The sequence below is a fragment of the Orcinus orca genome, chromosome 11 (genome assembly GCF_937001465.1).
Source record: "Orcinus orca chromosome 11, mOrcOrc1.1, whole genome shotgun sequence".
NCBI lineage: Eukaryota > Metazoa > Chordata > Mammalia > Artiodactyla > Delphinidae > Orcinus > Orcinus orca.
This window is the reverse complement of record NC_064569.1, coordinates 102,261,473-102,279,847: the sequence shown is the minus strand read 5'-3', so window position 1 is coordinate 102,279,847 and position 18,375 is coordinate 102,261,473. Positions and strand designations below refer to the sequence as shown.

The 18,375-nt window shown below is 59.2% G+C and overlaps 1 protein-coding gene across 1 annotated transcript; it reads right to left on the bottom strand.

Moving 5' to 3' along the window:
* Positions 1 to 12,262: 12,262 nt before the first annotated feature.
* Positions 12,263 to 17,569, bottom strand: PIM3 (Pim-3 proto-oncogene, serine/threonine kinase). Its single transcript, XM_004279603.4, has 6 exons — positions 15,003 to 17,569; positions 14,787 to 14,896; positions 14,648 to 14,698; positions 14,192 to 14,561; positions 13,501 to 13,677; positions 12,263 to 13,421 (listed from the first exon to the last, which is right to left on the bottom strand). Exons 1-6 carry the CDS (start codon positions 15,085 to 15,087, stop codon positions 13,234 to 13,236), a joined length of 981 nt encoding a protein of 326 aa, XP_004279651.1. The 5' UTR covers positions 15,088 to 17,569; the 3' UTR covers positions 12,263 to 13,233.
* Between the last annotated feature and the right edge of the window lie 806 nt (positions 17,570 to 18,375).

The window sequence follows — 18,375 nt, the reverse complement described above, 5'->3', positions numbered from 1 at the left end:
TAGTTTATTACAGAATATTGAGTAGAGTTCCCTGTGCTCTACAGTAGGTCCTAGTTGATTATCTATTTTATATATAGTAGTGTGTATATGTTAATCCCAAACTCCTAATTTATCCCCTCCATTAAAAATTGACTTTTTAATTTTGGTGGACAGTTCTCTGAATTTTAACACATGCGGATAGCCGTCACTGTAACAGGTTACAAAACAGTTACATCACCCCGAAACCTACCCCCTGCCATGCCTTTCGGGCACACTTCCTCCACCCGTAACCTCTGGCAACCACTGATCTGTTTTCCACGATGGTAGGTTGGTCCTGTGGATGGAAACAGATAGAAGGCAACCTTGGGGGACTGGCCTCTCTCACTCTGTAATGTCTTGCGATTCATCTGGGAGGTTGTGTCAATCAAGAGTTTGTTTCTTTCGTGACTCGGTAGTATTCCATTGTCTAGATCACCACAGTCCGTCCATCCATTCACCCACTGAAAGATGTTTGGGTTGTTTCCAGCTGTTACAAATAAAGCCACTACCAGTATTCACGTACAGGTTTGTGTGTGAACACACATTTTCACTTCTCTAGGACAAACGCCTGAGGTTGCGTTGCTGTTTCCCACGGTAAGCATATAGTTACCTGCATAAGAAACTGAGAAAGCATCTCCCAGAGTGGACGCACCGCTTTGCCTTCCCAGCATCCGCATCCCAGAGTTCCCGTTGCTTCACATCCTCGCCAGCACTTGGTATTGTCAGTGTTTCTCCTTTACTCGTTCTGAGAAGCACGCAGTGTTTCTTCTTTACTCGTTCTGAGAAGCACGCAGTGCTCTCTTATCAAGGTTCTAGTTTGCGTTTCTGTCGTGGCTAATGGTGCTAAGCATCTTTTCATGTGCTTAGTTGCCATCTATACATCCCCTTTGGTGAAGCGTCTGTTCAAGACCTTTTGCATTTGTAGTTACATCCTTTTTTTTTTTTTTTTTTTTTTTGCTACACTGCACAGCATGCAGGATCTTAGTTCCTTGACCAGGGATCAAACCCATGCCCAAAGTCCCAACACCTTTCCTATTTGTAAATTGTGTTGTTTTCTTAGTGCTGAGTTTTGTGGGGTTTTTTTTTTTACATCTTTATTGGAGTATAATTGCTCTACAATGGTGTGCTAGTTTCTGCTTTATAACAAAGTGAATCAGTTATACATATACATATGTTCCCATATCTCTTCCCTCTTGCGTCTCCCTCCCTCCCACCCTCCCTATCCCACACCTCTAGGTGGTCACAAAGCACCGAGCTGATCTCCCTGTGTGTGTGGTTTTCTTAACTTTTTTTAAACTGTCTTTATTTTTTAATTAATTAATTTATTTATTTTTGGCTGTGTTGGGTCTTCGTTGCTGTGCGCGGGCTTTCTCTAGTTGCGGCGAGCGGGGGCTACTCTTCGTTGTGGCGCGCGGGCTTCTCATTGCGGTGGCTTCTTTTGTTGCGGAGCACGGACTCTAGGCACTCGGGCTTCAGTAGTTGTGGTATGTGGGCTCAGTAGTTGTGGCTCGCGGGCTCTAGAGCACAGGCTCAGTAGTTGTGGCGCACGGGCTTAGTTGCTCCGTGGCATGTGGGATCTTCCCAGACCAGGGCTCGAACCCGTGTCCCCTGCATTGGCAGGCGGATTCTTAACACTGCACCACCAGGGAAGTCCTCAAATTGTTTTAGTCATTCCAGTTTCATTGCCCTTCCATGTAAATTCTAGAACTGGCTTGTCTACATCTACAAAATAATCTTCCTGGAATTTTGGCTGGTAATGTGTGAAATCTGTAGATCACTTTGGGGAGAAACGACATTTTTACTATGCTGAGTCTTCAAATCCATGAACATGATAAGTCTTTCCATTTGTTTAGATCTTTCTGATGTTTCCAACAGCATTTTGTAGTTTTCAGCACACAGCATACATGTTTTGCTAAATTGACACCTAGACATTTTAATATCTATTAAGTGGGAACTATTATACATAGGAACTTTCTTAAAATTTTGGTTTCCAATTATTCACTGCTTATATACAGGAATATGATTGATTTCTTTGTGTTGATCTTGTATCCTGCAACCTTTCTAAACTCACTTATTTGTTCTAACAGTTTGGTTCTTTTTTAAAAAATAGATTCCCTGGGATTTTCTACATAGATAATCGTGTTGCTAGAAAAAAGGACAGTTTTATTCTTCCCTTCCAGTTCGTATGCTGTTATTTCCTTTTCTTGGTCTATTGCACTGGCTACAAATGCTGGTACTGTGTTGAATAAGAATGACAAGATGGGCATCCTTGACTCGATGCTGATCTTTGGGGAAAAAGCCTTTCACAGTAAGTCTTCCACAGAGAGTATGATATTAGCTGTAGGATTTTTGTTGATGCTCTTTATCAAGTTACAGAAGTTTGCTAGGTGTGGAAACCTGAATTGACGTTTCTTTTCTTTCAGTGCTCAGAAAAATGTTGTATTACCAATACTTCTTTCTGGTCTCTACGGTTTCTGAAGAGAAGCCCAGTGATTCAAATCCTAGCTCCTCTATAGGTAATACATAACTTTTCTCTGGCTGCTTTTAAGATTTTTCCTGTTTGTAGTTTCCAGCAATTTGATATTGAAGCGTCTTGGTGTGGATTTCTTTCAGCTTATCCTGGATGGGATTAGCCCTGCTTCTTCAATTGTAAGTTTATATCTTTCACCAAACTTGCAAAGTTTTCAGTTATTATTTCCTCAAAATATGTTTTCAGCCCCACAGTCTTTCTCCTTTCCTTCTGGGACTCCAGCACCACAAATATAGCCCTTTGTTGTGGTCCCATGGGCCCCTGAGACTCTGTTCAGTTTTTTAAATCTTTTTTCTATTTTTCAGATTAATTTCTTTCTTTTTTTTTTTCTGGCCACACCACACAGCTTGTGGGATCTTAGTTCCCTGACCAGTGATTGAACCTGTGCACTCGGCAGTGAAAGCGCTGAGTCCTAACCACTGGACCACCAGGGAGCTCCCACAGATTCATTTCTATTGACAGATCTTCGAGTTCATTGATTCTTTCCTCTGTCATCTCCATTCTGCTATTGAATCCATCTAGTGAGGGTTTTTTGTTTTGTTTTAGTTATTGAATTTTCAGTTCCAAAATTTCTATTTGCTTGTTTATATCTTTCTATTTCTTTGCTAAGTTTTTCTGTGTTAGTGTTTTGTCAAGACTGTTTGCAATTTGTAGTTCAAGTATTTTGATATAATCTGCTTTAACGTCCCTGTCAGATGATTCAAACATCTGTGTCATCCCACCATTGGCGTCTATTGTCTTTTCTTATGTGAGTTGAGATTTTCACGTTCTTCGTATACCAAGTGATTTCAGTTTCTACCCCGGACATTTGAGTATTATGGGTCTCCCCCTGCCCATGGAGAATGTTAGTTTCCTGTGGGCTTGGTTCCAATGTCCAATCGATATTCAATGTTTGCTGTTCTAATCAGGTCTGGCCCCATGGGCACCACCTAGTACTCACTCTGAGACCTGGGTGGAGGTCTACCTGTCAGATCAATTTTCCAAGTATTTGATATGCTAATTAGGGTCAGATCCAGGCACACGGATTAGGGGTGACAGCGGGAGTTTACATTTTAAAGCTTCTGGCGTCATTTCACCGAACTTCTTCCTCTCCTTTATTTTCCTGGTGCTTTCCACGTACCTGAAGGTTCCCTTTTCCTCCACCAGAAACTATCCGCTTCTGCATTTGTGACACATTTGGGGCCAAATGGCAGGAGAACATAGAGGGAAAAAGCTGCTTATACGTGAGTTCAGCAAGGTTCCAGGACCCAAGATCAACATACAAAAACCATCTGCATTTCGATATGTTACCGATGAACGATCCAGGAAGGAAATTGAGATAACAACTCCATTTACAACAGCAATGAAAAGAATACAATGGTTAGGAATAAACTTAACAAAAGGAGAGCAAGACTTGTACACTTAAGACTACAGAGCAATTCTAAGAGAGAGTAAAGAAATCTAAATAAACAGGGAGAAATTCAGGGTTCATGGGTGGGAAGACTCAATACTGTTACGATGCACACAGACTGAACAGACTGAATGCAATTTCTATCAAAATGTGAGTGGATTTCTGGGGGTAGAAATTAGCAATCTGATCATAAAATGTGTATGGAAATGCAAAGGACACAAAATAGCCAAAACAATTTTTTAAAGGAGCAAAGCTGGAGAATTTAGAGTTTCCAATTTTAAAACTTACACTAACGCTACAGCGATAGAGACAGCACGTTTTGCAGTAAGGACTGACATCCAGGTCCATGGAACAGGACTGAGATCCAGAAATAAATGATCAGATGATTTTTGACAAAGGTGCCACAGCTTTCACTGGGGAAAGGGATACTCTTCAACAAATGGTGCTATGGTAATTGGACATCCACATGGAGAAAGAGGAGTTTGGACCCTTACCTCACACCGTACACAAAAATTAACTCAAAATGAACCATAAACCTAAATGTAGGCACTACAGCCATAACGCTTCTGAAAGGAAACATAAAAGAAAACCTCTGTGCCCTTGAGTGACGCATAGTGTTCTCAGGTGCAGCAAACACTAAAGACAGGACCCATGGAAAAGACAGACAAATTGGACTTGGTCAAAAGTAAACGTTTTGTGTTTCAAACACCAGCAGTAAGATGGTGAAAACTGGGTTAAATGTTCCCAAATCTTATATGTATTAATAATAAAGGACTTGCATTTAGAATCTATAAAGAACACTCACAACTCAAAATACGACACACGCTGAAAGTTGTTGTGTGTATTTTACCACAATTCACAAACATATATAAGATTTTAAAGAACAACAATAAGACAAGCAATCCAAGTAAGAAATAGGTCGAAAGTTTGATTAGACATTTAACCAAAGAAGGAGGGGGGAAGCTGGGTATCCTCTTTGGTGCAATGTCTAATCAAATGTGAGAAGATGTTTAACATCATTAGCTATTAGGAAAATCAAATTGAAACTGAATGCAACACCGCTTCACATCCACTAGGATGGCTACAGTCAGAATGAAAGATGATAATGAGCGTTGACAAGGACGTGGAAACATTGGAAGCCTCGGTCATTGCTGGTGGGAATGCAAACTGTAGAGCCAACTTCTTCAAAAGTTACATGGAAATTTCCCACATGACCCAGCAATTCCATTCCTAGGTGTCTACCTAAAAGAAATGACAATGTATGTGCACACGAAGACATGTACCTGAATGTACATAACAGCCTTATTCGTAAGAGCCAAAATGTGGGGGAAGAAAGCAAACATCCATCAACTGGTGAGCGGATAAGCAGAACGTGTTCCCTACAATGGAATATGTTTATGGGAACCAACTATGGACGTGTTACGTCACGGATGAACTTCAAAATGCGTGTGCTCAGCGAAAGCAACCAGATACCAAACGCTACAAGTTGTAGATTCCGTTTATATGAAACGTCCAAAAAAGGCCAGTCTGTGGGACAGAAAGCAGGTGCGTGGTTGCCAGGGGCTGGGGTGGGGGACGAGTGACTGCTCTTGGGGAACAAGGGATCATCGAGGGGATGGAAAACGTGCTAAAATCGGACTGTGGTGGTTGCACAACTCGGAAGTTTTACTAAAACCATTGAAGGGTGGGCGGCTCATTGAAGTCGTTGAAAGTGGGTGGACTTCATGGGATGTAAATTACACCTCGATAAAGCTGTTTTAAAAATACTTTTCACAGATTTTATTAGATTTCCATTTAACTCTCTGAGAAATGTTTAAAGTGGCTTAGACTATTTTTAAGAGGAATTTTGCTTGTTATTAAAAAGGCAGCCAGCTGAAAGGAAGGGCCTGACCCGGACCCTGCCCCCGGGGCTCTCCCCTGGCGGAGGCCCCCTCATCACCTCCGCCCCACACAGGTCCTGGAGCGAGCAGGCCCCTCGGGAGGTGAGGGACCCAAGCACCTTGGGGGGCTGGAGGGAGGCTGGGGTACTGTCTAGGGGAGGTGGGGGTGGGCCCCGAGGCGGGGGCAGCTGGCAGCTCTTGGGCGCGGGTGAAAGGGCGGGGGGGGCGGAGCGCAGGGTTGACCAGGACCCCCAGTGGCTGCGCAGAGAAAGGCCTGGTGTGTGCACGGGGCCGGGCGGGGGCGTACCTGGGCGGGCACACCTCGGGGGGCAGTGAGCAGGGCCCCGGAGACAGACACGGCCTGGAGGACCCCAGGGGGGACCCCCACGAGGATGGGCAGGGTGGGCTGCCTGGGCAGAGACAAACATGGTGCCAAGGGGCTGGGCCTGCCCCACAAGTGCCACCACCCTGCCCTGGGCTCTGCCCCTCCCTGAGACCCCACCCCCAGGCCAGGGCTCCTCCACTCGATGCTCCAGTGTCCCCAGGGAAGGGACCGTTGCGGTGTGGCCGGGGTGAAAGGTGGCACCCACCCTGCCAACCTGACGGTGCACACCTCTGTGTTCCAGGCCCAGCTCGGCCCTTGCTTCTCGCCCCATGACAGACCCCACTGGCCCCAGGGATCCCCAAACTTCAGCCCCTTTGTGCCCACTAGGGAGTCAGGTACAGGGCAGACAGAACTGCTGGCCCCCAGTGACCACATGTGACGAGGAAGGGGACGTAACGTCTCAGGGTGGGGAGGCCAGTGGATCACAGCTCCGAGCCCCAGGCCGCCCCCAGGTCCTGAGATTCCCCTCCCGCACGGCAGCGCAAAGAGGTGTCCTCAGGCCCAGGGCAGGTCAGCACCAGGATGGGACAGGGCCTCCCCTTAAGCACTCATCGGAGGCGGGTGCTGTGGAGGGAGGGGCCTCACTGTGCCTGCGGGGGCGTCCTGGGCACGTGGACAGGGTCCTGGGGAGCCTCCACTCGCCCTCGGGTCTGACTGCCTCTGCTTCCCGAGTCATCGGGGGCCCACCTGCCTCCTGGACTTGGAGGACCCTGAGCCCCCCACGTGCACCTCACGCCCGGGACCCGCCCTCATTCCAGCACACTCACCTCCCCTCGGCCCCCCGCCCCCACCCCCCCTCAGATCTCGGCCGGGCCCTCTGGGAACCCCCACTTCCCATGACCCTGATGCCCTCATGGCTCTCGAGCCCCCTCTGGGGCTGAAGACGGTCCCTACACGTGGGCCAACACGCCTTTGTGCCCTGACACCGTACATGCGTGTGACCGCACTGCCACCGCGGCCGGTGGCCGCTGGGCGGCGGGAGCGCTCAGGGGGCAGGACCTTTACTGCCACAGCCTCCTGCCCTCTTCTCTGCCCGGTTCCGGGCTCCTTCTCTGTCACCTCCCACCCCCCCGCAGGCGCTGAGTCACAGGGGCTCCCCCACGGGCTGCTGCGGCGTCTGAAGGGAGGGTGCGTCACACAGCAGAGGCAGCTGCGGAACACGGGGGGAGGACACCCCGAGTCTTGGCTCCGGGCTCTGCCTAGATGAGGTCCTGCCCGGGTGCACACACATGCACACACACTCAACATGCACAGATACACATGCGTGCACACACACTACCCTGCGCTGGATCACACACGCGTGCACATGCACACGAGCACCCAGACACATGCACAGACCACACAGAGGTGCACACCCACACATACTACACACACACTCACAGGTACACACAGATGCGCACAGTCAAGGGCAAACACGCACCCTTTCTGCGGTACCCCCTGGGCCTTTCTGGAGGGGAGACAGGAGGCTGCTGAGTGGCCTGCACTGGGCAGGGGCAGAGCTGGAACTCCGGGACCCCACAGCAGCCCCTGACCTGCTCCAGGGCCGGCTCGGGTCCCTGGGCGCCTCCTTCGGCCCCTGGGTAGGGGGCACCCCCCCGCCCTGCTGTGGCCTGTTGAGAAGGATGCTGAGTCAGCCACGGCACCAGGGACCTCGGCAGCCAGCACATGCCGGGGTCTGCGGGCCAGCTGCACCCTAACCCTCATCTCTCAGCAGAGAGTGCTGCGACCGGCAGGAGCTCGGGCAGGAAGGCCCGGAGCGGCCCCACAGCTTCGCTCAGGGCTCAGGGCCTCTGAAGCCCCCCACCGCCTTCCCCTCAGCTTACCCACCCCCTTAGCCCACCCAGGTGGAGCAGGCTGTCAGGAGAACCCAGGGCCACTGCAGGAGCGCGTGTGCTGGTGGAGGCCGTGCAGCCCCTCCTGTGTCTGTCCTTTGCTTCCAGCCCTGAGTAAGCTGGGCCTGGGCTCCTCCACCTTCCTCAGGGCCTTTGCATCTGCTGTTCCCCCTGCCAGCGCCCCCTCCCCAGATCTCTGCAGAGCTGCCAGTGCCATCTCTCGGGCCCACTCAGCAGAAAGGCCGACAGCGACCCCTAGGAACCCCACCACCGTGTCTCTGTCACATCCCGAAACCATCATGCCCATTTGTCTGGGTCACTGCCCCTCTGGCAGGGGTGAGCCCCCGGGGTCAGGAGTGTCTGCTTCCCTCCAGAGGGAAGGGGCCCTTTGAGGCGGCTTGGGGGAGGCATGGTGAGCAGAAGTCAGCCGGCAGGGAGGGTCAGGAGGCTTGGGGCGACCCCCTTGGGGTGCTCCACAGGGTGGGGCTGCAGACCCCTCCCCACACTCTCACCAGGATGGGGGTGCCTCTGTGGGGACCCATCAAGCGGGCCATGCCGTGATATGAACCCCAGTCTAGATGTCTCCAGGCCCCGTTCCCCCCGCCAAGGTGAGAAGTGGGAGACCAGCAAGCGGCCTGGTGCTTTCAGGTTCACACAGCCTCGGGCAGTGCCCCAGTGGTCCAGGAACCCTGGCTTCCTGGCCGGCCTTGCCCAGGGGGTGGAACCTCCCAGGCTTCCTTGTCACTGGGTCCCAGGACCCAGGGCATCTACAACCCAGAGAGGCCCTGCCACTTGACACCAGCAGGGCCTTCTCACCGTCACAGTCCAGCCCCCTCCCCATAGCCCAGGCTCTGGCGGGGACCTGGGGGCCGCAAGGAACGGGGCAGATGGCTCCTGGGCTGGGCTTGGCCTGGTGCCTCGGGCATCAGCAGCTCTCCTCTCCATCCTTCCAAGGAACTGGCTCGGGTTCCTGCAGGGCTGCCTGGGGTGGGGAAGCCTGAAGGCCCTGGACCAGATGCCAGCCTCCCCAGCAGGTGTGCAGGCCCAGTGATGTCAGGTGCCCTGCCCACCAAAGGCCTGAGCCTCAGATCAGGGCAGGCGGCCTCCCGGCAGCAGGGCGGGCAGGAGGGGCCAGAGGCCAGGTCAGAGCCAGCCCACCTTTCCGAGCTCTGTGTGTTAGGAAGATGGGGTCCCGCCCTAGGGCACCTCCCCTCCCTGGGTGGGGCGGCCTTCTCGGCTGTTTATGACGTTGGGTGGGTCCCTGAGCCTCAGTTTCCCTCACCTGGCTCATTCAGTGCCGAGTACAGGTGGCCTACCCCCAAAAGAGGGGCCCCTCATTCACGCATCCAGGAGCAGGCCCCCATACACCGCACCCCGGCCGGCACCCGGGAAGGGCTGGCCCCCATACACCGCACCCCGGTCGGCACCAGGGAAGGGCTTTCTTGCAGGGACCAGGCCAGGAGGAGGGCCGTAACCAGTGCTGGAGGGGCAGGCCCTGCTCCCCTCCCTGCCCGGACAGGCCTGACTGCCAGGAACCCTTGGGGACCGGGCGGGGGGCAGGCAGAGCGGGGTGTCAACGGTGTAATCGAAGCTCAGGGGTTTGCCAAGACTGCCTGGAAGTCATGTGCCCAGGGCTCAGGCAGCTCCCCCCGCCCCGCCCCAATCAGAGACCTCTGCAGAGAGGGGACAGACCCACTGAGGAACCCCAGGGCCAGTAAATCAGCTTGGGCCCTGCACCCCTCAGCCACAGCTGCAGGTCAGGGATGAACTGGGCCCAACGAGCTCCTCTCCCTCCCCTAGCGCTGTGGGCCGGCCGGGCCTGGCCGACACCGTCCCTGCTGCCTGCCCAGGACCCTGGGCCCCGCCGCTCACAGGGCGCCCTCCCCGGAGGCCCCCGTGTGTCTCCAGCTCAGTGAGCACCCTGTCCTGCTCCAGCCCGGGCCTGTGACGTGCCAGACCCGGGTACCCTTCCCAGCCGCAGTGCTCAGGGCCAGGGTCACGCAGGCAGGTGATGGCCCCCCAGCCCCTGCCTGTCCAGTCTCCACCGCCCCCGTGGGAGCCACCCAGCCTGTCCCCTTCGCAGAGCATGGGGATTCCCCCAGCCAGGGTCTGGGTGCCCAGAGGGTTGGGTGGGGCTCCCAGGTGGGTTCACTTCCCTTTTCTCAGAAGCCGAGGCAGCAAAGCCACGCCAAGGTTTCCTTTTGGGGGCTGCACCGGAGGAAAGAAACAGCGAGGCCCTGACAGCTGCGGCAAGTGCGTTCGGATGTGCCTCCCAGACGCTGCCCCGGAAGCGGGGCCGGCCTCAGGCAGGTGGGTGAGCAGCCCGGAGAGGTCGCCCACCCGCCACCTCATGGGCTTGGCCCCCAGGAGGCCTGGCCGTGAGCAGTCACAGTGCGGGGTGTGCTGTGTCGCTCCCGTGGGTGTGGGCACCTCCGAGCAGAGGTGCTCGCACCCCCGAGGGCCATAGCGCGTTCAGGTTTCCGGTGCTTTCCGTGATGATTTCTGGGTTCCGTGCAACCCCAAGGAAAGCCCCTGAGGGCTGGAGGTGAGCAAGTGGTTCTAAACGAGCCTCGATACTAAACTGGTCAAGATATCAAAGGCTGAGTGGAGATGGGGGCTGGCCTGGCAGAGCGCAGTCAGAGCCCCTGGACCAGGGCAGCCCCTGGGACTGTGGCTGCTGGAAGAAGCCTGGGCCTGGCCCAGAAGCTGGCAGCCTCGAGGAGGGCAGGACAGGGTTTGGGGGGTCGGGCCCTCCACGGTCTTCAAGCAGCCTGTCCCCTCTGCTCCAGCCGCAGGCCGTCCACACAGCCAACAGTGCCAGCAGCCTCAAGGCGGGACTGGGGATCCTGCCTGTGGGAACAATCCCATCCTGGTCCCAAGAGGCCCTGCGCCAGAGGAGCCCCCAGCCCCACCGACAGGGCCAGTACTGACGGCCAGGACAGACCCCACCCCGGCAGAGGGGCCCGCAGACACCAGGGGCACCAGTGGCACAGACCATCCCCCGCAAGTGGGTCCCCGATTCCACGAGCCCCTTGCCTTCCCAGCAGGCTGCGGCGCCTGGCGGCTCCGTGGGGGGCGCCTCGCCCTCCCCAAGCCGGACTGGGTCCCACACTAAGGCGAGCTCTGGGAGTGCTCACTGGACGGTCTGGAAGATGGACCGACTGAGGATGGGGGGGTAAACGGGCAGGGCGCACCCTCAGCTGGCAAGAGGGGGAGCCGGGATCACGGTGTCACCAGGGTGGGGGGCGGGGCCGCTGCCCGAGTGCCCCGCTCCGCGGAGAGGCAGGGTGAGCAACGGAGAAGAGCCCCACGGAGCCTGGCAGGACTCGGGCAGTGCTGCCCGGCACCCCACACACCGAGGGGGGCCACCCCGGGGAGGCGGGGGGCTCAGCAGCAGCTCTGGGGGGAGGCGCCAGGCCCCAGGCAGGCCACGAACGCCCGCTGCCTTCTGAGTGGCCGAGCCCGGAGCCGCACCCCAGCGCCTGCCCGCCAGGGGAAAGGCTGACTCCACTTCCTCCAGCTTCGTCTTCCAAAACCTCCTGCCTCTGCTCTAACCTTCGGCCCCCGGACGCCCTTCTGTCCAACTCTGCTCCCAGGGCCCACCAGCAGGCATGAGACACGGGACCTGGGCCGTGGGACCCAGGGACAGGCCTCTGGGGGCTCCAGCACCTGCCCCAGCACAAGATGCCCAGCGCAGGGCTCCCGTGGAGGCGGGGCAGGGCATGGCCAGACGCTCCACGGACTGCCCTTCACACTGCAGCCTGGCCCACGTGTCCACACCTGGACTTGGCCGTGGCTCCCATCCGCCACCTCACCCTGCACCTGTCAGGCCAGGGCCCAACCCGCCACCTCTGTTCTCCGCACCTGGAACACCTCCCACCCCCCTCCCCTGGCAAACTTCTCCTCATGCTTCAGAACCCCTTCCAGCGTCTCGGGGCCACTGCCAGCCATGGCCCCAGACTCATGCTGGCAACACCCCCAAGGCCTGGCTCCCTGCTCCTCCCCCCAGGGGCCCGAGGGCACAGTGTGTTTCCCACTCCCCTGGGGCAGCAGGGTCCAAACAGGGTAGCAAGAAAGCCAAAAGCTGGGAGGGAAGCGCCTGAGCCCCTCGTGCGGCCACCTCCCCGCAGGAAATGCAGAAGGAGCTATGCAGGGACCAGATGCCCCTTCTCCCCAAACCTCTTCTCTTACCCAAGACGACCCAGCCCAGTAAACACAGAATATCCATTTCATACAAAACAGTTTAATTGAAATACCTGTATAAAAAAATATGATTTCCAGACATCTCACTTTTGAACTGAAAGAAAACCCTATCCGCAGTGCCTACGCACACCGGGATCACACAAACACAACTGCTGAAATAAATTAAAGGCTTGAGACTCTGTCCCCCCACCCCCCAGCCTCCAGAGCCAACAAGCAGACTGTACAAGGTCAATAATTTAAAACCCACCCCCCAAGGGCGCAGAGCCACAAGGGGGCGGGGTCACCCACTCCCCTTAAATTAGCCACTGTACAAGTCCACCTTCTGACAGACACGGGTAGGATTGGGACCTGGGGTCCACACGCACAGCCGCCCCCTCCTCTGCCCACAGGCCTTGATGAGCTAGGGCTGCTGGGAGGGAGGAACCTCAACAAATAAATTAAACAATAAATAGCCCTCCTCGGGGTCACACCATAAATAAGACGGTTGCACACGCATCGGGTGGGCGGGCGGGCAGCAAGGCCTGAACGTTGCATTGCTTGTGCACAGACGTGCCCAGACGAACACCGAGACACGAGGGTGGGAGGGGGGGCATGATGAGGGACCCCGTACCCATGTGAGACGAGGCCACAGGACACGGGAGAGCTCCTGGTCCGACACGTCAGACGCAGAGGGGCGGGGAGGCCAGGGCCACCTCCGGAGCAGCACAGGAGAGGGACGGTCTCGGGTCAAGCGCCGGCCGTGGGCAGGCGGGACCTGGCTTGGACCGGAGTGTCTTTGGACAGACAGAGCTTGAGAAAACTAAGTCCCGTGAGAGCAGCGTTCGAAAAGGCACTCAAAGCAAAGGAACCGGCCGGCGCCAAAGGCGAAAGTCACCAGGGGTCAGAGGTCACTGCTTTTCGCAAGGGGCAGACAGCCCGGCAGAGCCGGCCCAGCGCAGGGCCCGGGCATAGCGCAGGGGTCCCCTCCGGTTCCCACTGCCAGGGGCAGGCCCTGCTCACAAGCTCTCGCTGCTGGACGTGGTGCTGGCCCCATCGTCCGTGTCCAGGGCGCAGAGCCGCAGATCACAGCTCTCCGGGGTGCCCCCCTCAGCCCCCAGCATCCAGGGGTGGGCAGAGATCTGGTCCAGCGAGGGCCTCTCAGAGGGCCGCAGGGACAGACACCACTGAATGAGCTGCTGGCACTCTGTGGGGGAAGAGGGGGTCAGGACAGGGCCGCCCCGCGACACCTCGCCGCCAGTGGCAGGCCCAGCCCCTCAGCGCACCTGGGGAGACCCTCCTGCGGAAGAAGAGGCGGCCCCGGAGAATCTCCTCGTCCTGCTCGAAGGGGATGTCCCCGCAGACCATGTCGTAGAGCAGCACACCCAGAGACCACACGGTGGCCGAGCGCCCGTGGTAGCGGTGGTAGCGGATCCACTCCGGAGGGCTGTACACGCGGGTGCCTGGGGGACACACGGGGCTTAGCAGACCGGCTGCCGGGTCGGCGCCCCACCAGGCCGGCAGCACGCGAACACCGAGACCCCTGGCTCCCAGCTGATCCTCTCCGCGTTGGAGCCGGGGGCCGGTCCTCACCCTGGAAAAACCCCGGCAGGCGTGGCCTCCCCCGGCGCCGCCGCCCCGCCCCCCGCAGCTGGCCCGGCGCGGGAGGCGGGTCACATGAGCGCGGGGTCCGGTTTCACAACAAACAGATGTGAGGTGAGGATACCGGGAAGGGGAGGGGCAGGGAGCCCCGGCTTCCCCGGCACCGCAATGCGGGGATTTCTGCGCGGCGCCCCCGCGTTCCGCACGCGCGCAAGGGAGGCCCGAGGCGGCGCCGGCCAAGAGAAGTCTGGAGTCCGCCCCGCGCCCCAACCTGGCGGACCCAACGGCCCGAGGCCCCGCTCTGGGCAAGCCAGCACGGCGCGCGGCCCCAACAGTCGCCAGCCCCTCGGCCCTCGCCGCGGGGAGGGCGCTCACCGTCGAAGTCGGTGTAGACGGTGTCGCGGAGTAGCGCACCCGAGCCGAAGTCGATGAGCTTGAGCTCGCCCGAGCGCAGATCCACCAGCAGGTTCTCGTCCTTGATGTCGCGATGCACGACCCCGCAGCCGTGACAGTGGCGCACGGCGGCCAACACCTGCGCGAAGAAGCGGCGCGCCAGGGCCTCGTCGAGCGCGCCCCGCTCCGTGATGAAGTCGAAGAGGTCTTGCGCCGGCTCGGGCCGCTCCAGCACCAGTAGGAAACCGTCGGACCGCTCGAACCAGTCCAACAGGCGAATGACCCCGCGCGCGCCTCCGGCCGCGCCCACCTTGCGTAGCAGCACCACCTCCAGGGGTACAGCCGCGCCGGCCTAAGGGACACGGCGGTCAGCGCGCTCCGCCCGGCGCCCGCGTCCCCCGCTCCGCCCGGCGCCCCGCGCTCCCCGCCCACACTTACGATGCTACCCCACTCGGTCACCCGTTCCTTCACCACGTGCTTCACGGCCACCTGGGGGGAAGGGACCAGTGGTCAGGCCCACGCGGACGCAACGACGCGCGCGGGCCGAGAATCCCGGGTGCCGGGCGGCCAGACTCACCGGGAGCCCGTCGGCGATGCGGCTGCCTGCGTAGACCGTGCCGAAGCCGCCGCTGCCCAGCACGGCGCCCACCTGATACACCTTCTCGAAGCTCTCCTTGTCTGCCTTGACTGTGGAGAGCGCACGGGCGGGGTTGGTGCGACCGGAGAGCCCGGCCCCCCGACCCCGGTGGACGCCCAACCTCGGTACGCGCCCACACCCCCGGCCCCCGCATACCTGGCTGCAGGATTTTCACCGGGAGATGATCCACGCCGCCTGGTCCGCACAGGTGCGCCAAGGAGCCGAACTTGGAGAGCAGCATCGCGGGCGGCGGCCGGGCGCGGGCCCCCGGCCTCCGCGCCGCCTCTTGCCCGGCCCGGCTCCCCGCGCGGTGGAGGACGCGGGAGGACGGCCTCTCCGGGCCGCGCGTAGCCCCGACGCAGACAGCGGGCAGGTGCGCCGGGAGCGCCGGCCTCGGAGCGCGGGCCTGTTCGGGCGAGGCCGTCCGCGCGGCGCACTGCCCGACCAAGCCCCGCGTGGACCACGACGACACGCGCAGCAGGCTGAGCCGCTCACACGCCCGGACCGCCTCGCCCCGGGGTTTTGGGCCGCGGCCGCGCGTATCCCTCCGCGGGGGCGGGCCGAGCCGGGGCCCCGCCCCCTTCCGCCGGGGCTGAGCGGCGGGGGTCGCCTCTGGAACCCGCGTAAGCTGCCGAGGCGACGGCGGGAAGAGGCCGGCGCGCCTTCCGGAGTGGGCGGGGGCGGGCGGGGGGCGCGGCGAACCGCCTGGGACTAGCTGGCGGGAGCGGAGTCGCGGAGGCGCACGGCACGGCGTGGCGCGTCACCCCTCCGCGTTCACACACGCCCCCGCGCACGCGCAGTTCCCGCGCGGGCGGTGGCCCGGGAGTGCGGGGCGGGGCCGCGGGAGCCAATGGGAGCCGGTGTTTGCAAAGGGCACGGGGCCCAGCCAGTGGCGTCGCGCGGACGGGGCGGGGCCAGGGCCCCGCCCCAGGCCGCGCCGGGAAGGTCACCGGCTACACCGGCCGGGCGAGGGCGGCTGAGCCAGGAATGCGGCGGTGGGGTCCCGAGGAGCGGCGGGGTCCGGGAGGCGCCCCCGATACCCCAGGCTGTGCTTGTGCCTCCCCGGCAGTCCGCGCACCCCGACGCGCCCGTGGCCTGGAGCGGCTGGCACCTCCGTCCCCTGGGGGACCCCGCCGGGCGACAGCGCCCTGGGCCTCGCAGCCCCCGGGTGGGCTGAGGCTCCACTCTGCCTACCCCGGGCCTTCGTTCTTACCCGGGCTTGACCTCAAAGCCCGCAGCCCGAGGTCCCTCCCTGACTCCGCCTCCCTCCCAGGAACTTTGCCCTGCTGACCCCGTGCCTGGAGAGCCCTCCTCGGCTCTCCACCCACCTGGTTGCCCTCCAGGCCCAACTGCTATCCACCTCTACCAGGGAGGCCACCTTGCCCGCCTCTGTCAGAGCCAGAGCCAGACTAGGTCTTCAGGGCCATCGTCTGGACCTGAGCCTGTCCTCTGCCTTTTGTATAGCACAGACTCATTCAACCCCACGGGTTGCCAACCTCAGCCCAAGTCACCGGCCTGAGCAGCTCAGGTGTGAGCAGCCGTCTGCCAGTCCCAGTGGCTGAGCTCAGGACGTCCACTGCTTCCCACAGCCATCCCAGAGAGGGTTGAGGGTTGGGGGAACCAGGAGGTCAAGGTACTGGTCCTTCTGGCATCGCAGGTACTCCCCGTGGCCCCTGGGGACCAGGCTGGGACCTAATCATGGCATCCACATCCCTGGGCCCATCAGAGGTTACCTTCAGGTGTGACCTCCAAGCATGTGCACTCACCTGCCTCAGGGGCCCTGGCCAGCCTGATGGCTCCCTCAGCACACCCAGCCTACCCCAAGTCACATCCCTTAGCTGCCACAGTCACTCTCCCAGGGCAGAGAGTGGACCCTCCACTGGTACAGCTTTTAGGTTTTTATCTTTCTGAGCTCTGTCCACCGCCCTCCTGCGATGTGGACCCATAAAGGCAGGGCCAGGGCCGGCCGGTTAACCACAGTCCCCAGGCCAGTACAGTGCTCCTCATGAGGTCAGATCCAAGGCAGGATGCCTGCCCCTGAAGTAGAATCCAGGGGCTCTTGTCTTCTTGTGGGTTTTTCTAGGGGACCACTGGATGGTCCTCAGAGGCTTCCTCCTCAGATCAGGCTGCTACAGGTTCCTGGACCCACAGCCTGTCCTGGGCTAGGGAGGGTGGGAGTGCTGGAGAGCATCCTGGATCTAGGTGTCAAGATGTGACTCTGAGGGCGGTTCCAACTTAGCCGACAGGGGCCGAGGTTCCTGGTGGCCTCCCCTCTGGGCCTCCAGACCTCCCATGTGAACCTGCAGGCCAGTCCTCCTTGGGTGTCCTGGCCTGTGCGCCCAGCTGGTCCCTGGCCTTGAGAGTCAGCCTTGGGAGGCCAGCATCCTGGGGCTGAGGGCCACCCCCTGCACCCCACCAGCTGCAGAGTCTTGATCTGAAGACCCTGAGTCTCCCCAAACTCAGAGCAGGATTCACTCTCCTTCAGAAAGGGGCAGTGTGTGTCCCTCCTCCCCCAGCCCTGAAGCTGGGCTGAGCCACCTGTGGAAGCCCCTGGGGGCTCTGGGAGTGGCGAGGGGTCCCCTGCTTAGTCTGGGAGTGGAGGACAGAGCAGGAGGCAGCCTCTTTCCTGAGATGGAGGTTTACTCAGAGCCTTCATCTCATCCAGACTTGTGTGTTCTGGACTTTCTAGTGTGTGTGTGTGTGTGTGTGTGTGTGTGTGTGTGTGTGTGTGTGTCCTGGACTTTCTAGTGTGTGTGTGTGTGTGTGTGTGTGTGTGTGTGTGTGTGTGTCCTGCACGGACTATGAATCCCTGAGGGTCAGAATGGACTTGGACACCCGTCCCTACCAAGGGCTGTCCTGCAGGGGGGCCTCTTTCAGGCCCAATCTGGCCCAAGGAATAGGCCGGGCAGGGGGCTGGCATCTCTGCCTGTGCAGCCACCCAGGGCCCATGTTTCCTCAGCACTGGGGGCCCCCAGTACCCAAAGTGACCCCGCCTCATGGGCAGGACTCAGGCAAGGTGCTGCCCACCTCCCCCTGCCCTTACCCTGCAGGCAGACATGACCCACCCGTTTCTCAGCTTGGCACATCGAGGTTCTGAGGTGTTCCCCCGGGTGTTCCTCCTTGTACAGGGAGGCAAGGCCAAATCTGAGCCCCAGGGGCCTCTTGCCCTTCTGCCCTGGGCATGGCCCTTGGTCAGTAACCCCAGGCCACCCCTTCCCTGCAGTTCTGATCCACACTGCACTTCCAGCCACACCCCCAGCCGTGCAGGATGTCAAACCCTGCCTGTTTTTTCCTGGTTCCTGGAAGGCCCATCCAGTGGGCCTTAAAAATAGCTCTGGGCCCCACAAGCAGGCCTGGCCCAGGTCAGCAACTCCATGGGCCACAGAGCTGGGGCCACTCCTGCAGACGGCGGGGAGAGGCCCCCAGGAGGAGGCTCAGCTGAGGTTGAGGCACCAGGCCACCGCACTGACCACAGAGGTCAGGCCCGGTCCCTTGGCCTCCCACCATTCCTTGGCGTGCCCGAGGCTCA